The 23943-nt window shown below is 37.7% G+C and overlaps 1 protein-coding gene across 1 annotated transcript; it reads right to left on the bottom strand.

Annotated features, from left to right (window-relative positions):
* Positions 1-264: 264 nt before the first annotated feature.
* MYBL1 (MYB proto-oncogene like 1) lies at positions 265-23484 on the bottom strand. The gene is made up of 16 exons (XM_034062698.1): positions 23425-23484; positions 19653-19755; positions 19454-19525; positions 16439-16531; positions 15177-15397; positions 13275-13458; positions 12990-13064; positions 12247-12348; positions 10790-11023; positions 10117-10485; positions 9475-9617; positions 8951-9065; positions 7078-7194; positions 6887-6991; positions 4711-4890; positions 265-2897 (listed from the first exon to the last, which is right to left on the bottom strand). Exons 1-16 carry the CDS (start codon positions 23442-23444, stop codon positions 2769-2771), a joined length of 2262 nt encoding a protein of 753 aa, XP_033918589.1. The 5' UTR covers positions 23445-23484; the 3' UTR covers positions 265-2768.
* Positions 23485-23943: the final 459 nt, after the last annotated feature.

The following is a 23943-nucleotide window of genomic DNA, read 5'->3' as shown; positions in this document are numbered from 1 at the left end:
TTTATATTTTGTCACAAAACCAGGAGAGGCAATAGATTCTATGATTCTATATTATCTACTGAATGCCCATGTTTCTAGCAAAATAAGAGAGTCACAGTGGAACACTTAATTCAGAGTAATACATGTTTGTTAGTACTAGCTGGGGGAGGAGGGGAATCATCCTGCATAGCTTACACTTGCAGTCTGACATGCACATATACATACATGTTAATTTAACGAGCACCAAGTGTTTCAGTTCTCAAATAAAAGGCACTTACAGTAAGCTGGTACATAGATGCTTTATTTCTGATGTTAATGTGGTCTGTGTTGTATGTGAGATTCTCTTACATAGAAGAAAAGTTTGTAGTACAACAAAAACTAAGATAAACAAGGCATTTGTTGCACATTATGTCAAACCTTTAAAGAAAAATATGGAGTAATATGTATTTAGGTTTCATGCAAGTTTGGCTGCTGCACATACAATCTACTTATAAACTGAAAGAAATGCAAATGCACACAACATTCAAAAAGTAATAAAAGATGCCTGACATATGAAAGATTAAAACCTTCCTGCTAAAGCAACAAAGTAGGAGTTAACTGAATGATCCAACCAATACCAACACAAATTAATACTACTTACCATAAATCTATGCTTAAACTTGGTATAGGCAGTTTTGGTGATACCACTTCTACCAAAATATATCGTCCAGATTCTAGATATTCACTCTCTTTTAATTACTTATTTCATTTTTTGTGACTTAAGTGCTGTCTCCAGTATTAAATGTTGCTGTTAAATTCATTCTGGTTATGCACACCGAAATCTAAGACTGCCAAGAATTCCAATTGCCTCCTCTCAGTCTTCTTAGGTGAGGAGTAATCCTGGCATGATGGGTATTTTCTGATCTGTTTCTTATACAGAATTCCCCCCCCCCCTTAAAATTTTGATGTAAATTTAAAATTGCTAAAAATGTTTATGCCTACTACTGTCATAGCCAGGCAAATATTTAATATCAAAAAGCTCCTACAAATGAGGATTATATAACTTTTGAGATGTTTAAAAAAGTTTAATAACCCATTACCTTCCTTGTGCCACTCATCCCATATTAAAATTCTCCCTTTACAAATTATTCTCTGCTACCTTCGATATTAAAGTGATAGGAATACTTTCCACACCCTGCATAGTACTGGTTGGTCTCATAAAGTTAACTAGAGAACCTGACATCATTTTTGTAATTTTACATACAGTGCATATGATGCTCGCTCTTTCCATCTCTCATAGCAGCAAGCCGATTCTGCCACTATCTGTAGCAGCACACCCGGGAGTGGAGAGGAAGAGTGTTTGAATTATAAATAACTAAAACTACAGTGTATAAGTCTATTTACCTGTCAGTATTTGTTGATAGCACACCATTATAACTTGCTCGAAATTAACTACATATAAATCTCTATAACAAAAGCAAACCAAAACATTCCTTCAAAAACAAAAGAAGACATAAAATAAGTGCAAATACCTAAAATAGGCAACTAAAGCAACTGTTGTGACCTGTATACCTTTAAATAAGGACAAAGATTTTCTATAAATAAAAGAATGTTCTCTTTGCTCTTCAAACATACAGTAAGTATATAATGGTCAAACTTAAGTGCAGATACAATTGTTCTGAGATCCAAGGTGCCAAGTTCTTTTTTTTTTCTTTTTTTTTTCATATATATTTAAAATGCATTAGGTTTTAGCTCCTATGCAGGATGAAGTACTCCTGGGTCACCATTCCTTTCTAAGTATATTTAAACAAGGTACAGGAATAGTTGCTGTATAACACAGATATACCTTGTAATTATTCTGTAGACCAACATGATTTAAGGGTTATAGTGCAATCTTTATGTAGATGTAACATACAGTACAGATTTGTACACTTCACCACTGTAATTCTGCTGCTATGTCATACTTTAAACTTGTCCTTTTTTTGAATTTTAGCCGTTTTAACAGGAAACAACATTGGCTTCTAGAAAACCTGCATACATATAAATATCTACATTTAAGCTTTAAAATGAAAATAAATTATAAAAACAGACTCCTTTCCAATTTACAAAAGTTTCCCTGCTCCTACATACTGTACAATACATTCAACAATCATCTCATTTTGAGATTTATGAAGAAAATACTGATGCTTTACACTAAACCCTATTTCACCCCCCTCTGCCTACTTCTAGTACCATTTGCAAATAAATATATTTAACACTGTAGTTAATTTCATTGTTTTGCAGCATACCAAAAAAATTAGTAGTGCAACTTTCTATCCTTCCTTTATACTCCTTTTCATTGTGTTTCTTTATATACTATGAAAATGCTACATAAGCAAAAGCACATTCAGTTGTGTATGTTGCTCATTTGGAAACCAGTAACAACCTATAAACCTACTCTATATTGAAAATGCACTAACAGAAAAAAAGCAATGCAAGTCAGAATAAATATGAAAATTGACCTAAAAATTGTGTGTAGTCAGTACTGCAATGTATTTTACCATTCTTTATCATACTTTAGGGTGTTACTTTTTTAACATTCAAAAAATTCATTGCAGAACTGGTTGTACTATCCTTTCGTAGAAAATATGAGAACTTCATGTCTGTTCTTTGCCAGGCAAAAGAAGAAAGGAAGCTTTAAGGTAGCTTAAAGGTTTCCCTTGGCAAGACTGTCTCAAAGGAAAGTCTTAATTCACAAGTACTGTGCTAGAATCACTTTCACCATTGTGTCAGTTTCAATGGAAAGAGATGGCTGGCAGTTGCAGTGACTATCACAGTATCAGAGCCCTTGAAGTGCTGTTGGTAGCTGTGTAAGTGCTCAGGTATCTTCTTGCTTGCTCAGTCACAATAAGCTGGTCTTCTGTTTTTCCATAAACAACTGCTTCCCATTCACAATTTGACTGCATTAAAAAAAAAATCAGTTTAAAAGATTCTTTCCACTAAAATACTTGAGCAACTTTCATACAATCTTTCAGAGTAATAATAAATTGTCATGGCCTAGCAATATTGTATTTTACTGAGGAGGATTCAGTTCTACAATGCAAGACCTAAAATCTGTGACAGAGCTTCCTCTCCACCCCTTAATCCAACTCCCCAGCATGACATCTGTGTTACGCTTTAAGTTCTAACACACAAAATGGAAAACACTCTTGAAATGAGACAAGTTCAACAATTGATACATAAAAGAGAAGTTAGTTAATTAAGTCGTCTTCTCTTTGGATATCTTCCCCTTTAAGCATGCTCAGTTCAACAGGCAGAAAAATACATTGTTGACAGCTGTCTGGAGACACCAAAGAAGGCAAAATGATTTGGCAGCCAGAAAAGAATACTGTGAAGGACCTCACTGAATCAAAACGGCAGCTGTGGCAGAATAGTTGGATGTTTTGGAAATATATTCGAAATGGCAAAGGAACTAGGAATAAAAATAATGAATGAAAGAATAACCAAGCCACTTGTCCTGCCTCTTCCATGAGGCAAACTCTCATGCCAAGTTGCATGACTCATTGAATCTCAAGCTGATTTGTAGCAGCTCGAAACTGGACATGACACTGGCAGATTGTAGCATAATGAAGAATGCAATGTTCTCTCCCTTCCTCATTGAACTAGAAATTGATCCAAAGGATGAGTTCCATGTATAGATGCACAGAGAAAATTGGCAATTTGAGTTTCTCTAGAAAATTAGCAGGAATTGATTCATAGAAAGGACTCATGGTTATACAGGCCATTAGATTGAGAGGAAATTTCTCAAGGGAAAGAGCAAAAACAGAAAGATGGTTCAATGTGAATATTTGTGAATATAGTATGACTAAGCTCCCCTTTTAAGTACTGGGAGAACATAGGTCTGGGAAAGATAGATGTATTCATCTTTGCTGTAATTCCCAGCAGTTAATTCCTTTTCTTAATTATCACGATTAAATGGAGGTTTGTTTTTTCTTACAAGAAAGGATCAGAAAGTAATATTGTTTCCCCTGTACTTAAAACCACATCATCATTAAAGCAATTAAGTGGGACATGGAAGACACAGCTCCAGGTGCCCTGCCTTTTGTTTTGCTGTTGCTATTTGAGTTCTTTTAATCAATACAGAGCTGTAGACATTCTCAGGAGACACGAAAATTGTATGTGTTAACTTCCTATGGGGAAAACCGGAACAGGTACCAGATCAGCTCAAAGAGAATCTCTCCCTAAACCTGGTGGCCAAGACACACACAGGTGAAAAATAGGTTCCACAGTTTTAACAGTACAAAAAAAAGATAGAAGTACAAGAACAAGCACATTACAATAACAGTTACTAAACAGAACCTGTGCATGAACTCCACTTAATGAATCGCACAGAGCTTATTATGAAGTAAGCACCAGCCACATTTGAGGAACTTAGATGCTATAGAGGATTGGTTTGCACTGAGTCAAGTTTTCCTACTGCTGGACTTGGGTACTGAAACTTGTTTTGTAGGTCTATCCTATCCTCATTGGTTTCCCCCACATTTAAATCTTAGAGGTGACTCAGTGAAATATCAGGGTTGTATTTAAACACTTTAGCTATGAATAAACACTTTGTGGACAAATTACCAACTTACAAGAAATAAGGATCATGGAAACTCTGATCAAAACTAGATCACTGAATTGAACAATTTTAGACATTAGTACAAGACAGAAACAAAACAAAAGTCTTTGTTAAGCTGAGAACAAAACTATCACAATTCTTTGCATCCAGACCTGAAAAGCTTTTTCCATTTTGACATTTTTTGAAGCACATGCATTCATTTTCTTCTTAATTACTGCATTTGCTTTGTTTGCTGGATTTGTATCCTGGTTTTCTGGTGTCAGGTTACATTTGTTGTCATGTATTTCCAACAATGGTACAGTTAATAAAGATGTGGTATATGCATTTTCTGACTATTGACAAAAAAGAGGGTAGGAAACAGGAACAATAATCAGTACTTAATAAGAAAAACAGAACAAACAAAAAAAGTCTTCATCTTCAACTGCTGTGATCAGAGAAGCCAAAAGGTAAGCAAAGCAAATACTATCAGAAAGACTCTAGGAAAGAATCTGAAAAGAAAAAGTACATTATGTAAAGAACTAGCCTGGTATATACTGAGTCAATACTGAGCACAGTAAAACAAGTAGCTGCTAGCAAGATTTAGGCAGTACTGAGTAGACAGCTTCTTGCATGTAAAGCCAGACTACAACTGATTACACTTTGTTAAGAGCAAGACTTGATAAAAGTGGTAATTAAAGAACAGTTATAAAAGAAATAAGCTTGTTATTAATTTCTAGTATTACCCTTGTGGAAGTGGGCACAAGGAGACTGGAGTAAAAAAAAAAATTAAGATCACATATCAGGAGAAGGAGTACCAGGAGGAGGAATACCAGGAGGAGGAGCACCAGGAGGAGGAACTGCTTTAAGTACTGAAATAAGGACTGGAATGATCATGCCAAAAGAGCTTTATATGCTGATAATATTTATGTAAATAAAAATAAATTAATTCAGCTTCATTATATCAAAGCAGAAGAAAGGTATAGGCAATGTTAAGAGAGCAAAATTAGATGGGAATAAACAGTGGCATATGTACTTGTTCACTCACAAAACCACCCTCAAACTGCATTAAAATACCTTTACATATTTTTTCCACCTTAGACCTCACTCCTAACTTATTATCACATGGACACACAATTTCTACTTAAGTATTGGTCTGGTTTTCACTTTTAAAATCAGATACTGACGCTATCTTTCTTGCTAAGTTAGAATGTTTCTATAGCACCTGCATTCCTCATTAGTGTGGAAGTATTTTTTTCCAAGTCCATTGCCTTTAGTATACCACAACATCATAGTGTATCTTGGTTCCACCTCAATAACCTGAACATCAGTGATGCACAGTATACCATGTCATAACAAGACATTACTAAGAGAACACCGGGAGTTCTATTTCTGTTTTGAATGCCTGCAGCAACACTGCTCCTCCCAGTACAGGGAAGTTCTTGGGAAAGCGGGGAATTTCCACTAGGTGGCAGGGCACCTAACACCTAGCACGCAGACACCTAGGTTTGGCAGAGTTTATGAAGCGTATAAGATGGGAATTTAGAAAACCAGCTACAATAATCAGAAAGGGGTATGACTTAAGCACCTCTTCTTCTTAAGGACTTTGGCTCCTACTTCTTGCATATAGCATTATAAGTGATCAAGAGTCACAGACTCTTTCAGAATTAAATACATACATATATTAAGAACTAGTAGAATAAAGCTTTCCGATAAACTATAAGACTAAAGATTCATCTATTCAATCAGTCAACTGGCAAGATATTGGGCTGCTTTTTAAAGGAATGTGGGACCAAACAAGTTCCAGTTCTGAACTCTTGATGTCTTGGTTATTGAGGCAGAATTATTCAAATTTCTTTCACACAGGGGAAGCCCACAGACATAATCTTCTACGTGCTTGGTATTTCTTAAAGTATTCCCCTACTACGTGAAACAGGAAAAGGAAAAAAACAGGCCTACTGTGCAAGTAGGTATCTCCAGAAAATGTCTGCCAGTCTATCAAGCATGCAAAGCATGCAAAACACAGGGGTAAATGCCATTTTCCTGGTGTATTACAGAGCTTCAGAGTGCCATATATGCTAAAGTTTATAGGTAACCAGCATGGAAGCAACCTTGCTGTAAAAGCAAATCTGAAAAGCATCCACATTACTTTACCAGTCCTGCTGTGGAGGCCTGAAAGGAAGAATTTATGCATGAATTCAAGCCCAGTATTGCTTAAGCACTTCAAGTAGCACTTGAAACTGAAGGGGATTTTCTAGCCTCAATCCAAACACTTTTAGTCGATAGAATGAAAGACACTCAATTTCATATTAATATTGCTGCCAGTGATGTCTTCAGTAGCTTAATACTTACCTGTACCCCTAGACTATTATCTTCTATGACAAGCTGGGCACCAACCTCTTCTTTTTCCCATGGATCTAGGACCAATGATTTTCTGACTTTTTTAGAAGAGTTGTGCTGCAACAAACATTTTGCAGAGAAAAATTGTAAAATATTATTTAAAAGCAGTCATTTCCTATGTGAAATTATTATTGTAATGTTACCTCCTGTTTGCAGCTTTTATACACAGTGTCATCTTCCTCCTTGAGAAATATGTCTGTTCCAGTTTCTTCTTTCAAAACTTCCCTAATGTCTTCCTCCAAGAAGGCAAGTGGTTGTGACTAAGTTAATTAAAATTGGAAGAGAAAACACAGCAAGTCTGTTAGCTGCTAGTTTTTACTATATTCTACTTTCAGCTCATGTAGGCCATAAAAGACAGCTTGCAAAATACAGCAACAGATAAAAGGATTTAAACTATTGTAGTTAACAACTACAGATCAACTTTTTAAGGCTCTGAGGAGTTTTTACTTCATTTTACGTCACATTATTTCTAGACAGATAAAACACATACACAGTGCCTCAAAAAATGCAAGGCAGCATTGAAGAAGACATGCAAACTACTTGTTTGCATTTATTAGCAATGGTTACCAGCTGACAAAAGGGATAAAAACACTTGATATATACTAAACATATGTATGTACATATACGTGCATACCAGCATACTAAAAAACTGTACTATAAAAGTATTACTGTTGTAGAGAAAGGAATTTATACCAATTTCAACACAACTCTTTGAATAAGACATTGATAGTCCTAAGTATAGTACAGAATCTCACAGAAGCCATACAGATGGCCCCTTTGTGTACCAACAGGAGAAGAATTCCCCTAAGCCCTCAAAATTTGATTTTGAACAGGAGGTTAATAGCAGACAGAAACAGGAATGCCAAACCACTCCATTTGCATAGTGAGAATCTATAGGGTAACACAGATGGTGCCAAGCCCTGTGGCAAAGTCTGAGCTACCTTCTGTGTTTGCAAAAAAAGAAGCAGTCAATATACATTGGCTGGAATTTTTTCAGAATTTGAAAAGCATATGTCTACTGAATTCCAAAAGTTATTATGCATTAACCTACCTTAGCTAGGCTGGGAAGAGAGCGAAAACTGAATTCATTTGGAACAAACAAACAGACAAAGTAACATTATCTATAGCAAATAAAAAAAAAAGCCTTCTGTGACAGCCAGAAGAATCAGGGAAACCATGAATTGCTATATTAAGGTTCTTGGGGGTTAGGATGAAGAAAATTGTAGATGTTCTTCAAATAAGCCCTTAGGATGGATAAAACACTTCCAAACATCTCATCAAAAAAGTTCTCAGAATATTAGCATGCTGTGATAAACATGCTGTGTTTAGCATGTTTAGCTAAACATGCTGTGATAAACACCTCGTTTCAGTCCTACCATTGTAGAAGAACCTAAACCATAAAACAACTCAGTTCTTATGTAGTCCAGAGGACTCAAAGATAGTGCAGTTTTTCAAGGCAAACGTGAAAGTTGCTTAAAATAGCAAGGTCAGTCACATTCATCCACACCAATCTGCTCTTATCAAATTATCCAGTTGGAGGACTCGCACCCATTCACGCTCTCTCAATTTTAATTTAGAAAAAAAAAAACGAACAAAAAACCTAAAACAAAACCAAAACAGAATGTTTTAACATACTTTAGTATTAAAATTAAAATCTCAGCCAATAATGTTTCCACCTTGTAAGAGGCAGTGTTAGCAAGGCTACAGAAATTTAAAACAACTCATAAATACAGAACCAGTGTGTTCAAGATTACTATGGGTCAAATCATTGTATATGCTGAATACCATTCAAAAAAGACAACACTCCATAGTAGGCTGAAGTATATAGTCTAACACAAAACCTGAAACATTTTTGAATCACATTCTAGCTGTTCTCTAGGATAATCAGAATGTCACTGAAACAACAGCATTGTTGGAAAATGCTTTCTAAGACCATTGCTGAGGCTTACAATAACTCAAAAACAAGAGGGCATTTAGACTTCAACAAAGAAGAAAATAAACAATGTCATCGCATACCGTAAGTTTGAGTGGACCATACTTTTTTTCCTGAGCAGCCAAAGCATTTTTAAAAGGAGTTGGCGTCCTTGGTGTTGAACCCAGAAGAGATCTTCTAATTGTGGGAGTTCTAAAACTATTCAAACATTAAGTGTTTATACATGGTCTTTAATATTTTACTTTATCAATAGTAATGTAGAATCTAAGAAACAGTTTAAATGACTTAATTTACAGAACAGACATCAACATTGTGAATCTGAAAGTATTAACATCACCATAGCATTACCCCAGGTATAATTAAATGTAATTGGATTCTGTTCAGTATCTTAAAAAAAGAGACATTTTAACTAAGTAGAAGTAGCTTCCTGTTTTAAGCTAAAAACAGGAAGCCAGTTTGTTTGTACACAAGTATTGAAGTGTTAGGGGGTTTAAAGTATAGGTAGGTATAGGGGGTTTCACAGTATAGGTAGACTGATTTTTCAACGTTTAGAAAAATGTGGTTTTATTTGAGCAATGCCACTGGATGTTTAATGCAGTAATCTTACCCCACATTTTCTTTTTGATCTTTTGGTGTCATTTCCTTGTGTAGAGGAGTCGTAATAAGAACTTTCTGCCCACAGATTGGAGTCGATGTAAATGCAGGATTTTCAAGGTTAAACTGTTCATTTCCAGAACAAGTGTTGAAAAACTAAGCACAAGAAAGAAAAAAAGAAACCCCTAAGCAACCATGAAGGGCAAAACTTGACCACTGTAATGAGCAGTAACAAAACACAAACAAAAAAATCTGAAAGGCTTTTACTGAAAAAATCCAATAAATTCTTCTTGACTTATGCTCCAAGACATTTGCAATGCTTATTGCCAGAACCTTGATTTTCTCCTTAAAATCCTTACTACTTAATTAGGTCACAGAGACACAGGTCTCTAGCAACAGTAATTTGCATAAGAATGTGTGAACTGAGACATAAGTTGTCACAACCCCTTTCCCCCCCACCCAGTTAGTCTTCAAAACAGAGGAAATCGGTAATTTAACAATTTCTTTTTAATGTATCTACCCTTATGCAGATGTTTTAAGAAGTTTTTTGACACATTTGTTTAGGATACAGTATTTAACTAGGGAAGAAAGTACTTGTGATTTATCATCTACCCATTACAGCCTTCATGTTTAGCCATATTAAACATAAACTCACCTGTGATGGAGAAAATGGTAGTGTTTTCACTGGTGTATGCTTTAGTGCAACATTGATGACATCATTACACAAGCCATCATTCAGTTCATTAACCGGTGACTGCCCAACACGCAATCTCCTTTTCTTTCTTAGGATGGTAGGTGGAGTGCTGAATTTAGGTATGTTTGGAGTTGTTGGAAAAACTGCTTCTTCCTCGCTACTGATGCTACTTTGTTTTTTGCCATCAAGCACAACGCTGACATTATACTGGCACTCGGCAGTTCCTTCATTGTGTTGAGTCTCCATTAGTTTTAGTGGAGCTTGCTTGACAGGAGACGCAACAGCCTTTGAAAACTCAAAACTGATGACATCACTCCAAACTACAGGATCCTAGGAGGCAAGGTGTAAAACACCAAAACACTAGTGTGCTTAGCCAAGATTACTGCACAATGTCCAAGCCAACCTAACAGCTCTCTACCTCCAGAAGCCATATATTGAATTATTCTCCCTTTATCTTTCACACAATCCTAAAACAATATTTTAAAATAAAATTCTTTTAAAACAAGTCACTTCAGTATGGGTGAGACTACAGACCAGTACAAAATAAGGTAATTTAAGGAGTATTTATACTTTTTACACATCATTAAAGCTTATGTTCCTAAGTTTTTTTTTGCTTTAATAAATACAGACTCACAGATTCAATAAGCTCTAGCGTTTCTTCAAATTCTGGAATGGTCTGTAGAGATGGTAACACTGTATTTGTTTCCACGGCCAAATACTTTGGTGGTGAATTCTGCTGAACAGATGTGCCTTGGGTCTCATCTATGCTGTAGAAATCACTTGTTTGCTCCCCAAGGCTACTTAGTGTATTAGACACGCAATCTTCCATGATGAAACTTCCAGACCAACACGGTAAGTTTCCAGCTTGCTAAAAAGTATGAAGAATCATGTTAATTTTATTGAACTTGAGAAGTTGGAAAGAGTCAATTATGTGACAGCAGGGAGGGGAAAAAAGGCAGCATGCAGGAAGACTAAATGTAACCATTAATTTTTGCTTTTTTAAATACTAATTATCTGCTTGCATTAATGCAGTTAGTATTCTCCTTACATTAACATACCCAACTTCTCAAATTGTGTAAGATTTTAAGATCTTTATCTTACCTCTCATTCTTATCATATACATGCTTATACCTTAGATAATTATGGGTTGTATTGGAAGCCACTTCTGATGCAAGCTTCCTGTGTTTCTGAACATCAGTATATTACAAAGTCGTCTTCACTACAGAACACAGGTGCATTTTAAGATTAGAAAGTGTTTCTACAATGTGAAATACTTCTTGCTTGAGCTGGTATTTTTTTAACGCAGATTTCTGCACTGACAGATTACTTCTAAATGGTTATCCCATTTTTTTTCCCTGTTTAGTACTCAAGAAACTGGTTGCAATTTTCACTGAAAATTTAGGAGATTCCTCTAGATAAGCAGAATGCTGAACTGTTTCAAGGGAATGCCAGGAATAGCTCCACCACATAAAACCAGAAGTTCACCTGTAATATAAATCTAAGTGATCAATACTGTTGGGTTGATTAGGCATCTGATGTTGTTCACAGCCCTCTGTTCCTGAGGAAGTAAGCGCCTGTCATCTGCAAGTTCCCTAACTCTACTAAAGTACATGTAAATTTTGTACAGCGCAAATTCATACATGTTGTATCCAAATGTGGATATTTAGTATTGCAAGCACTCACATATAAGTTAGATAAAAATATAACCTACAGCATGCTTTGAAATCAAATAGAACAAAACTTATCCTTTCCCTGTTGAGTAAATGTTCAACATTGTTGACCCATAAAACCAAACAGTGGTGATACCTACAAACATGATTCTCTTGAAGACGATTAAAATCTTGGGTCCTAGGAACAGCTGCCAAACTGTAGGTTGTATTTCTGCTGTTTTCACAGTTTAGAAACTGCACTAAAAATAACCAGCCTCCATTCTAATATATAGATTTTGTTTTACAACCCAACAGCCACAAGCTTGATTTTAGAAGGTCAGGTGAAAAAACACTACACAAAACCAAACATCTATTAATAATTTGATGACGATTAACCTCGGTAAAGCATACTCCAATATTTATAGAAATTTACAGTCCTTACAGAAGATGATCGTTTTCTTCTGATTTCACTCTCTACTGACATAAGTAGCAATTCAAGTTCCTTTATTTTCTTTTCTTTATCAGGATCATCATCAATAAATGACTGTTGAAAAAGTTAAGAAAGACATTACTATTTTCCCCCAACTGTCCACTGTAAACATAAACACTGACATTATAACATAGCTCAGTTTTAACAGAAATCCACACATTGTGGGAACAGAACTGTTCAAGTACTATCATATATTGTAGTACATTTGCCACTTGCAAGTGGAGTAACTCCAGCAATTACCAGGGGATAGATCTGATGTTTAAGTGGTATACAAGCTAATAATTTAACAGGTTGCTAATATGATCTGTAAATGCTCAGTGTGCTATAATGCTTTTTAACCAAAAGTCACTCAGTTCTGTCTTTAATAGAAGGAACAACATCGGCACCTTGGTAGATGTGTTACGTTTTCATGTGCTTTTTAGAATTTTGAGATATCCATCCTGACTAACTGTGCAAGAAAGTATTTCAAATCAGCATTTGCTGACAGTATGTCTACACAAGCAATCCTACCACTACTATCAGAAAATTAACTAATTTTTTGTTGATTGGTTTGTTTTTAAACTTAAAACTTTCCACTACTTCTGTAAATATAGGTAAGTGAAAATATATGTCACAAGTTTCAAAATTATAGTCTTCAGTTTAGAGTGGACTTCAAGGAGTATATTCTCTTCATTTTACACGTGTTAACACATTACCTCAACTATGTTGGAAGAAGCTGAAGTATGCTCTAGACAGCTGCCTTCTGGTGAGGCATACTGGTATGCTGGAATCTAAAAAGACATAAATCATTTCATAATCCCTGAAAAAGGATATAAAATTATCTCTACTGTACATAAAATATTTATTATGGTTTACAAATCCTAAGTTACTATAGCACAAAAATGCCCAACATCTTCATTCTTTCAGATTTGTTTCTTGTTCCAAACCCAATAAAACATTTGAAACTGGAAAATACTAATTATTCTGCATTTTGAACTTACATGTGTCTGAAGAGGTACGTAAAATTGATTCTGAGTGTGCAAGTGCTCCATAGTCAGACAATGCTGGGGCTGAAGTTTGGATGAGCTATCTCTTTCAGACTTTACGCCTTCTTGTAAATATCCTTCCTGTTCCACCTTTCTTCGCATTGTTGAATTCCAGTGATTTTTAATCGAATTATCAGTCCTAAAATGAAAATGTACAACAGTCACTGGTTTCCATATCTTGAAGTTTAAAATATGGCATAATTTATGGGGTTTGTATAGTACGTTAATCTGAAGCCGCAAATAGAGAAAGCTCCAGCGAAAGTTTCATTACCTGTGGGGTTTTGGCGTAATTACTAGAAAGCTACTCATACTTCCTTCTACTGAACTTCAAGTATGCAGAAAATTGACAGTTGCAAAAGAGAAAGCCTTGGTTTTGGCTATTATCATGGGCGAGAACCCTTTTTCTTGGATGCCTGGACTAACCATGTGTTCTTTGTCACTACATTATTTACCCTCTGCTACAAATCTGCAGAACATGAAGCTAAGACAATCACACTACTGTCCCACAGTATAACAAGGGCACTGTAGTTAACACAGTCCACTGGAAGACCTCTCTTCTAAAAAAAAATAAAAAAAATCCAGCCTGCTTTATGTTCAACGTGCAGCTTTGTAGAAGAACATCTCACTATGTCCTGGTGTCCTTGAGCTTGTACGGAGAACAGCAGCCATGGCAAAAGACCAGTGCCCACTGTCACTTCCCTTGGAAAGAAAATGCCTGCAGTTTGAAAAGCAGGCTGAAATCACCTTTAAGACTAAATAAGCATTAAGGCAAGAGTAGAGTATGAATGCATTAGTCTTCAATACTAGCCTTGGAGAGAAGTGCACAGACATAAAAATTGCTTTAAGACCCATTATTCATTCAAGCTCAGCTCCAAGTAGAATTCTCCTTTTTCCACCCTAATCTTAAGACTCTTTACTAATCTTCTGGGTCTAGGATCCAATCTGTAGCTGACAGTCTCATCTTGGATTCATTTTCAACAAATAAGTTAGTGATTTAGGAATGCCTCTGTCCTTAGAAACTCTTCCTTCCTCTCCAAAATTCTGTTAAGATGCAATCAATTCCCTTCCTATTCCTCCAAAGGATTTCCTGTGACTCATGTATGTGTATTTAATGAAAATGTCACATTTTTAAACATGCATCTCTAAATACGCATTCTCCCACCATGGCAAGTTCATACATTCCTTAGGCACCCCTACAGTCACCTCCTGAACATCTAGACTGAATTCAGAGAGGGACAGCTGAACATTGAGTTTTAATTAACAGTACAAGGTAAAAAAAATTATTCCATTGAAACACTAAAAGTTTGTATTTCCATAAGCATGTAAGTTGGCAGTCACACCTGAAACAAAGATAAAGAGAACAACACATATAATTAAAAGCCTAGATGGTAACCAGCTAGCTTTGCGATACATGACTCCTAAGCCTAGACTTCTGAAGGTTACAAAGATATTCTTTTTCAAGTGTCCCGTTTAACAAGAAATATTCCACAAAAAATAATTTCTGATCTTAAATCTAAAAGAAAGTCACCCCCAAATGCATATCAATGAAGGCATTTTGACATTATGTCAGAGGATGTTAAGACATTCTTCCACTATTGCAGTTACTCTCTTCAGCTCCACTACAGTTTTTATTGTGATCAGGAGGATTTCTGAAGGAATGTGTTAGAGGCCTTTTTATTAGTTTTGTGGTTTACTAAGGATACAGAATCAAAAAAAAAAAAAAAATCAGTATCTATCAAGATAAAGATGTTGTGACATAAATTTCAGCACATGCTCTCTAATAAATGACATTGCAAAAAATAGTGTGACGACAGTTTCCATATTCCAATATTTAATACAAACAGAGTTGAAAAGCACCTTCCAGGAAGAAGTTTTGCTATTTCAGCCCATCGGTTTCCCAAACGCTTGTGAGCTTCGTAGATTATTCTGTCCTCTTCTTCTGTCCATGATGACTTTTTTACCTCAGGATTGAGATGGTTATGCCATCTCTCTCTGCACTGCTTGCCTATTCTTCCTTTCAGGTGTTTCGCAATTAGAGACCAGCGCTTTGGACCATACTTCTGAACTAATTCAATAACCTGGAACACAGATGAAAGCACATTACAATTTCAAAACCCCATTTTTCCAAGTAAAGACTGAGAATACTGAAAACTCATATTTTGGAGTGTGATTTATAATAGCCAACTTGATAAGATACTAGGCCTAAGGAGGCAGACAGCAACTTAGAATTTTAAAAATAAACTTTTAAGATATAAAAAATTATTTAACTTAAAATTCACTGTGTTTAGAATCTAATGATGAAAACATCAGTTTGGAATTTTCCTTTCTGTCACCCACTGCATAAGCTGACATTACGAAAGACCAAAAAAGAAGCTGGTAAAGATGCCTGGTTTGACTTTTTTCAACACACGTATATATGAGGAAAAACCCCACACCTCTACTCCTAACCCGCTTCCTATTTCTACATGTTTTTTCACACATTAGAAGCTTTTTCTTAAAGGGCTAACAAGAACTGTAAAAATAGATTAAGAAGACTATATTTATAAGTTGGTAAATACTATTTTTGTATGTCTTAGAGTTTTAAACAGTAGGAATTAAGCAGCCAATCTGAAATACTGTATGAGAAAGCTGTATGAACACCTCCCTAAAGGACAGTCCAGATTTTGCAGGCAAAAAGTGTGGCTTAACAGAGGCGGGGAAAAGGAGTCCAAACCACCACTGCTACCTTCTTTAAGAGCAGAGTATGAAATAATTGCCCTTATTCCCAACCCCTTTAAGGCTGGTGGATCTAAGGACCAAAAGATGTGAGACCTTTGATCTTCAGTGCTGTACAGGTATCTTCTCTATCTGGAAAGCTAGCAATCTGCATAAAGGGAAATTAAATGCTTGAGCAAACCAGACATTCCATCTACTTCAGAGCAGCTGCATTATTTTTTCCTCCTCACACAGCATAATATAATGAATTACATTCCGTATTATGTAATGTAGTTATCTATGTCACAAGGTGCATCACACATCATCTTTGTTGGAATGAAACCTAAGAAAAAGTACAGATTCTTAGCAGTCATATGCCAATTTCATTACAGCAAAGGAGTACAGTAACAATTAGTTTTTATTACCCTCTGATCTTCTTCTTTAGTCCATGGACCTTTAATCAATTCTGGGTTTAGTACCCTCTGCCATCGATGCTGGCACTGAAAATCTGAACGATTCTGAAATAGTTTTAAAAGACCAATGCAGTTGTTAAACACTTGCATACATAAAACTGTATATATCAGCTATCCAGATTTATTACCTTATTTCAAATTGAGAGACTTATTCAGACCTTTATTCTAATAGATAAATTCTCCCCTATTATTTCTTCTTCCATTCGCTTATAAAAGCTCTTCTCCAGAAAAAAACAGCCTTGCACAAAGCTCTAATCTAATTACTTCGGTGTTCTTACTTGATAAGCAAGTTGAGGACTTACTCTTCTTTAAAGAAAAACTCACAATTTTTATCCTCATTACTCCACACCTTCACTGAACTTCATGCAACTGGCATGCTTTTGACACTATCTACAACTTATGTAAGAATTTTTTAAAGGAAATTCTTTCAAATAATAGACTTTTTAAAGTCTCAAATGTATATATTTTCAACTTTTTCCTGGAGTGTTAAGGAAACAGATATATACTGAGTTTCGCTAACACATACTAATTAAACAACATTGCTTTTTCTGCTCAGGACAGATAGTGTTTTTCTGTAGCTTCTCTCAGGATCTTTTGAAATATTGTTCTCAGTTATGAAAGAGAAGTAAGGTTTCACTTAGCCTTCTCAAAACTGTTTCTAGAGAAGTTTAAGACTCTCTGGGTTGGTCCAATTCTTAAAAATATGCAGGTAAGAGCCTGCCCCAGCACAAAATACTATTATGCCTTTTATAACACTGGAACATGATGATTTACTCTCTTCAGTGCAAGCTGCTGGAAAGCAAGTGCGAGTTTCAAGGTTTTGCTGGCCTTGTCTACCAAGCCTTACAAGGCTAAGTTGAAGTTAAATAAGAAGCAATCTGCGAGACGAGAAAAACACACCCAAAACACTGTTACATCTAAAATGACATGGATCACAGTACCTTCACATGAATCACAAATAGACACTGCATGATTAAAAGCATACTAGAGTTTATTATAAAACATCATTTCCTGGTGGAGACAAGCTGTAAAAGACAAACCCAGTATAGGATAGCTGTTTCTGTTTTTGCTTAAAGGTTAGGGATAGTTTTGAAATTGTGGCCTTTTAGCATTTATACCTTCCAGACACTTCTGAAATCATAACATATTTGGGAAAGAAAAGCAAAACAAATGATGGGATGAAACAATAAGATCATTTCAGGTCTGCCTTAGCCCCAATAAACTGAAAGAGAACGCAAGCTGCACTCCCTCTTGAGAATCACGTTTAAGCCATCTTCACTTTTGGAGGCGAAACAGAGGGATGGTTTACTTGTGCCCAGCCCAACAGTGAAATAGGGTTCAGTAGTGAAATAGCCTTTACATACGAGTAACTCAAGACTGGGTTTCCTAGCAAAAGGCCACCAGTAACAAGGTAAGTGCTAATTATGCTATCTTCTATTATTTAGCTTTGTAATGTGAACATTGCAACGGGTTGCCAAAGAGGCTGTGAAGTCTCCATCCATGGAGATATTCAAAACCCAGCTGGACACTGCCCTGGTCAGCCTGTTCTGGCTGACCTTGCTTGAGCAGGGGCCTCAGACTCTATGATCTTGGGAAGTTCCTTCCAACATCAGCAATTCTGCAGTGGGCAACCTGATCCTCCATGCATGTTTCCCATGATAGCCAGAGAGCCTTTTTTCCAACCTTACTTGGGCCTGGCTGAACAATAGCTTTCTGTCTCCAAAAGCTTTTTTTTTCAGCTGGAGAATTTTTACTAAACTGCTAGATCTGCTAACTACAACTGCATAATACACCTGCAGATCAGTATCACCAAACATTGTACTTTTCATCAGTTTAATATGATGGCTTTTTAGTATTATCTCTTTCTCCTCTGCCATTCACTTATCTCACTGCCTTCTGGAAGTGGATAATGTAAGGAACAGTGATTTGCATATGCACTCCTTAAATTTAGAGGCTTTGAGGTCATTCCCTGATATCTATGTTTTGCCCCCTCGGGGCAAATAAATAAATATCAGAAGTACCACATTTGCACAAAGACAATGAGAACAATGCAAAGGTACAGTTTTTCAGCAGTTAGAATTCTATTTTTACCTACTTACACAGGAATTTTATACAACCATATAATTCTGGTCAGTATTATAAGAACCACAAAGGTAGGGGGTGTAATTTTTTTTCTCTACTATTTGAATATATTCAATGCCACTTCTAGTTAGTGATTTCACCCTTAGATTCTAGCCATGTTTTTACAGTAGGCACTTTACAGCATTTAATCAGAGAAATAAACATCTATTCCAGTTGTGTTTTCTACAGGACAGCTCATATAGCTGATGAGTCATTTCATGTTTTGAACCAACAGCTCTTTTACTCATTCCATCTGACCACTGGAACAGTACAAGAAATTTTAAGTGTCAGTAGGAAATTTCCAAGGAACACACTAAGGTTCCATTCACAGGAACCGAAGTTATCATCAGGTGGAAAGATTTACATATTTTAGATAAGACATCACTGTAAAAAGGCAAAACAAAAACTACAAAAAAAAAAAACAAAACAAAACAACCTACCCTTTTCCTAAGGTGTTTAAGAAATTGATTTTGCTCCTTGCAAGTCATCTGTCAGATGCAACCCACACTCCTAACTGCCTCAGAAGCAACCTGTGAACTGTGGATGTAACCACAAGCAATGCAACCAATAGGAAAGAGGAATATATTGCAAAAGGAAAGCAGATCTCAAGTGTGGATGGAAGGCACCAATTATTTTTTATCATTTCAGACCATCACTTGAGCCCCAACCTGAGCTGATAAAATTCTCCAAAACCTGAGCTAGATCTCAAGTCCAATTTACACACATCCTTTAAATTGCTTTTTACTATCATGCATTTCTGATTTCTATTTCATCTCATTTTCAAACTGAACATACGACCAAAGTAAGTAAACATCAAAAGAGAACAGAAACAGAGATTCAACTTACTTGTAGATGACTAGCAATGAAAGCCCAATCATCTGTACCATTTTGTTCCACCAGCTTCTTTAGCCTTTCATCCTGTTAAGACATAACCTCAGCCAATAAATGTTACATGCTGTCCCCACATGGTGCTAAATAATAACATATTTTGTGTGCTACCAATATCATGTAGAAATAAAACTAAAGCAAAAAAAAAAAGTATTACCTCATCACGTGTCCATTTCACCCTGTTACATATCTTCTTCAGACCTTTTTGCTGTGGTACTTCATAGTCATGATCCAAATACTGAAGGTCATCTTCTTCCTCACTGCAGAGTATAACAGAAGGATATAGGTAAGAGTTTAAAATACCTCTGAATAACTTATTTTTTCTAACTCTTAAAGCTTTTTCCCAATCTGTATATATTGTTCTAAAACAACATATGGACTTTGCATGAAAGTAAGATCTGCCTTCAGCAGCAGCTTATATTCATCATGTCCAAGGATCACAATTTTAATTTCCAGGCCACATACCAGGACATGGACAGATAATTCATTCCAAGTCAAGACTCAAATTTGAAGCAAAAGCTCTTGTTTAATATCATGTTTTTATGACACATTTACGAATCTTTTTCACAAATGAGCTTACAAGATCAAGTGGTTTGCTAGTCTGCAAAATGCATTCATGTTCCACCTCCATAATTCAAACAACAAACACAAAAAGGGTGCCAAATAATTTTGAGTCAACCTAAGATTTTAAGCGGGCTCCTGCCTTGAATAAAAGCGTTGCTTCAGTGTTACAGAAATTAGATACAGATCTTCGAAGTCGGAAATATTCGAGCAAGAAATAAGCACCGTATGTATCAGCACTGAGCCTTTTTAAGAGCCAGAGGGGCAAGAAGCCAGGTAACCTCTGCGGCTTCACGTAGATCACACTCCATCTACTGGAGAAATGCATACTTCACAGCCTTCATAACAAAACCAGCACGGGGAAACGTTTCATGGAAATATCACTTAAACTCATGTTAGACAGAAGGGACTCTCAACCAGATACATAGCTTTACTTAAAAGCAGTTTCACACTGCAATCGTATTTTTTCTCTATTTTATCATCAATATAGAGCACAACATAAGTATTGTAAATTCGTGTTCAAAACTAAATTTACTAGTTCTGCTTAGCTTTAAATTTACTTCAATTTTTCAACCAAAGGTAAAAAAAAATCCTTCCCCAGTAATGGAATTAACCTGTTTTGATGTCCTAAGAACCGACCAGGTGGCAGATTTCTGCATTATTTTCCAGAACATGCAGTTCACCCATAACCATCTATGTATGTTTGTTATTTTCCATGAAGGGAGTACATTCCCTGAGGCTAACACAAACACATGGTCATTCAAGAAGACCATTACTTAGCTGAAAATATTCCTACAGGATAGTATGTACCCAGCTATTTCAGACCCAGTGTATTTAACATTGCTTCTACATCCTACACCACATCTGGATTTGCCCTACTTAGCTTCATGATGCAATAGAAGTAACATGTAAATATATTAAAACTTTGTGGAGCCAGCAGAACACAAGGCAGTCTGTTGAACAGTCAACAGCAAGGTCTTCAGAGTACTTACAAAAAACAAGCTGTAAACAAAACGATTGTAAGAGTTTTGCATTAAGTGGCATAGGACTTCAGAAAACAGGATTTAAACTCAAAGGTTACTAAGAGTTTTCTCTTCCCCTTCCCACCTCCTTTTTATCGACCTCTTATCCTCAGGTTCTCAATAAACTGTCAGGAGTGTATCTTGGTATTATAAAGAGCATACCTTGGTATTATAATCCTATTTCACACCACACACACCATATCATTTATTTATAAGTAAAATTCGGCCTTGTGGTTAAGCCCTTTGTCAACATGGTCTCCTCACCCACTGCACAAACTAGTTCAAAAAGAATCTTCAGTTACATGAAGTCATGGGGATTTGAAAAAGAGGAAGGGCACAGTGTACATGGCAGCAACACTGATGAGACCACCAGTACTAGACAACGTGGGGTCCCCGCAGCAGCAGCTGCAGGTAAAACCCTGCACCTGGTGGCATGCATGTCCCACAGCCAAACTGACACACATACCACTGCCTCCATGCACTCCATGGGCAAGGGCCAGCTGAGTGGGCAGTAACCTCATCAACCTTGATTCCACATGAATAACCCTTTAGCCTTCAGTCTTGTTTATAATTAAATAAACATGAATGCCTGTGACTATTCAGGTTTTTATTTAAAAGTAAAGGTTTGCAAACACATAGGCTTCTAATACTTGATCTGACAATTCAGTTATGAATACTGCATGCAAGCAAATGACAGCCACCAAATTTCATCAAATAAGAAATCTGCAAAAATAAAACAAGTATTTCATGAGTTTTGTGCTAGCTGCCTTTGTAATTCCGAGTTGAGAACCATTAAAGAAAAAAAAATAGGCTTCTAAATGCAAAACCAACAACAGTTTAACAAAATCAGACTTCATTCCATTTGGTACATTTCACCATACTCCGTACCTAGATTAACAATCTTGAAACCTCTTTATTATAAACTCATAAATACCATGGATTACTTTTGGGGATACTATCATCACACACTGATAGTGTATTCATCTAGGACTACTGATCTCTAACCCTGTGTTCCTCTCCAATCCACAGTTGTATTCTTAACTATGACATCTAAGCAGTCACTGCCATCAGAGATAACACTAGCTAGAGCTTTGCAAAAATGAAATTATTGTTTGCAATACCACAGATTAAACTGAAAAAAAAACCCGCAGATTAGGAGAACAAGAAACATTCTCTCTCCGAGCTGATTCCTGCAGGTAACTATGTATAGACAGCTCCAGCAGTCCACCCCTACAAGCAAAGCCCCTTGATGAATCTTTGCTCCTTGCACAGCTACACCCCCCAAGCATTACTTTCTTGGTTTAGCTGCAGTTTTGCAGAAGATTCACTTGTGAACTCTTTTCACATCAGAAACAGTTTTAATACCTGTAACTTTTAAACCACCAATTCCATGAGAAGTATGCGGTTACAGTAAACCCCAGACAGCACAGGTAACTCACACACTGTTAATGCTTATGGAGCACCCTTTTCTTTCTCAAACCTAACCCTTCATTTGCATTTCTTTATCACCTTACAGGTACAGATTTTCCATTTAGGACAAGAATAACTACAGCAACAAGATAGTTCTCCAATAACCACCTTCTGAAAACAAAGTAAAGACATACCCATTTTCATATCAGTAAAACAAAAGTATCAAAACCATCTAGGGCTGCTGCTGAAGCTCTTGTGGAAAGCATTATCTCTCAGGGAAATTTCAGGCCAAGATGACATCTTCAGCCAAAGAATATTCCAAATCAGAGAAAGTGGGTGCATTTAAGACATTGGAAGAATCAGTAGGCCTGAAAGTTAACAGCCCTAAACCTTGTATCAGGGATGCGTCAAAGGCACCCGGCAGGAGGAAAGCAAGAAGTATTACTCCAGCAGAAGGAAAGAAACCAGCAGGAAAAGCTATTTCAGAGACGACGAAGTCGTTACTGACAGGCTCACTGACCGCCGAAAAGCAAAGCCAAGGAGTTGTCTAGGCAAGCTACACAAAGATGGTCTGAGCGAAAGCACAGCAGCGAGAGGCAAGGGTTATACCCGGGAGCTGGTGCTCGCAAGGCAGAGGGAAGACCAGTGCAGACGCCGGGCAAAACAGGGACGGGAGGGCGGAGGCAGGGAGGTGGGCAGTGACAGCCGAGCCAGGGAGATGGAAAGACGCCGAAAGCAGCGCCAGCAGAGCTCGGCGGGGGGGTGAGGGGCGGCAGGGGCGGGGCGGTACGGTACGGCGGCGGCACCTGGCAGGGATCCCGGGACGCGGGGGGGTACCTGGGCGCGGGGCGGCAGCGTGGAAGGCAGCGGCTGCCCAGGGGTGTTGGGGGGAGCAGAACGCCCAGAGGTACCCGGGCCGGGCCCGCAGCCACTCACCTGCGCGGTCTTTTCGCCATCCTCAGGGCGCACCATAGGGGGGGCCGCCACGGCAGCGGGGCGCGGCGCGGAGCCCCAGCCCGGGCTCCTTCTATCACAGCAGGCGGGGCGGAGAGGGGCACTGGCTGCTCAGGATGGCTCAAAGCGGACAGGGCTCCTTCAACGGTCCCCTCTTCCCCGCGGAGCTTCGCGGTATCCCCAGCGCCGCGACGGCCGCCCTCAGCCCCGGTCCGGGCAGGCCCCCAGCGCGTCAGGCATAGCTCCGCAGGACGGAGCGCGCGCGGCCCCCTTTCTCGCCTGGCTGTGCCTTCCCACTCCTGTCAGAACCTCCGAGGGCTTCGGCGGCACCTTCACACCCCGGGGCTGCTGCTCCGCGGCCCAGCACCGCCCCACACGGCCGCTACCGGCCGGCGCCCGCCGCCCAGGGCTGCCCCGCTCGCGGCGGGCTCGGTCGGCGCCGCCGAATCTCGCGCCCAGCCTCCTTCCAGAGCCACCGTTTGAATCTGCGCAGGCGGACTG

The sequence above is a fragment of the Melopsittacus undulatus genome, chromosome 1 (assembly GCF_012275295.1).
Source record: "Melopsittacus undulatus isolate bMelUnd1 chromosome 1, bMelUnd1.mat.Z, whole genome shotgun sequence".
Taxonomy (NCBI): domain Eukaryota; kingdom Metazoa; phylum Chordata; class Aves; order Psittaciformes; family Psittaculidae; genus Melopsittacus; species Melopsittacus undulatus.
This window is presented reverse-complemented; position numbering and strand designations above follow the sequence as displayed.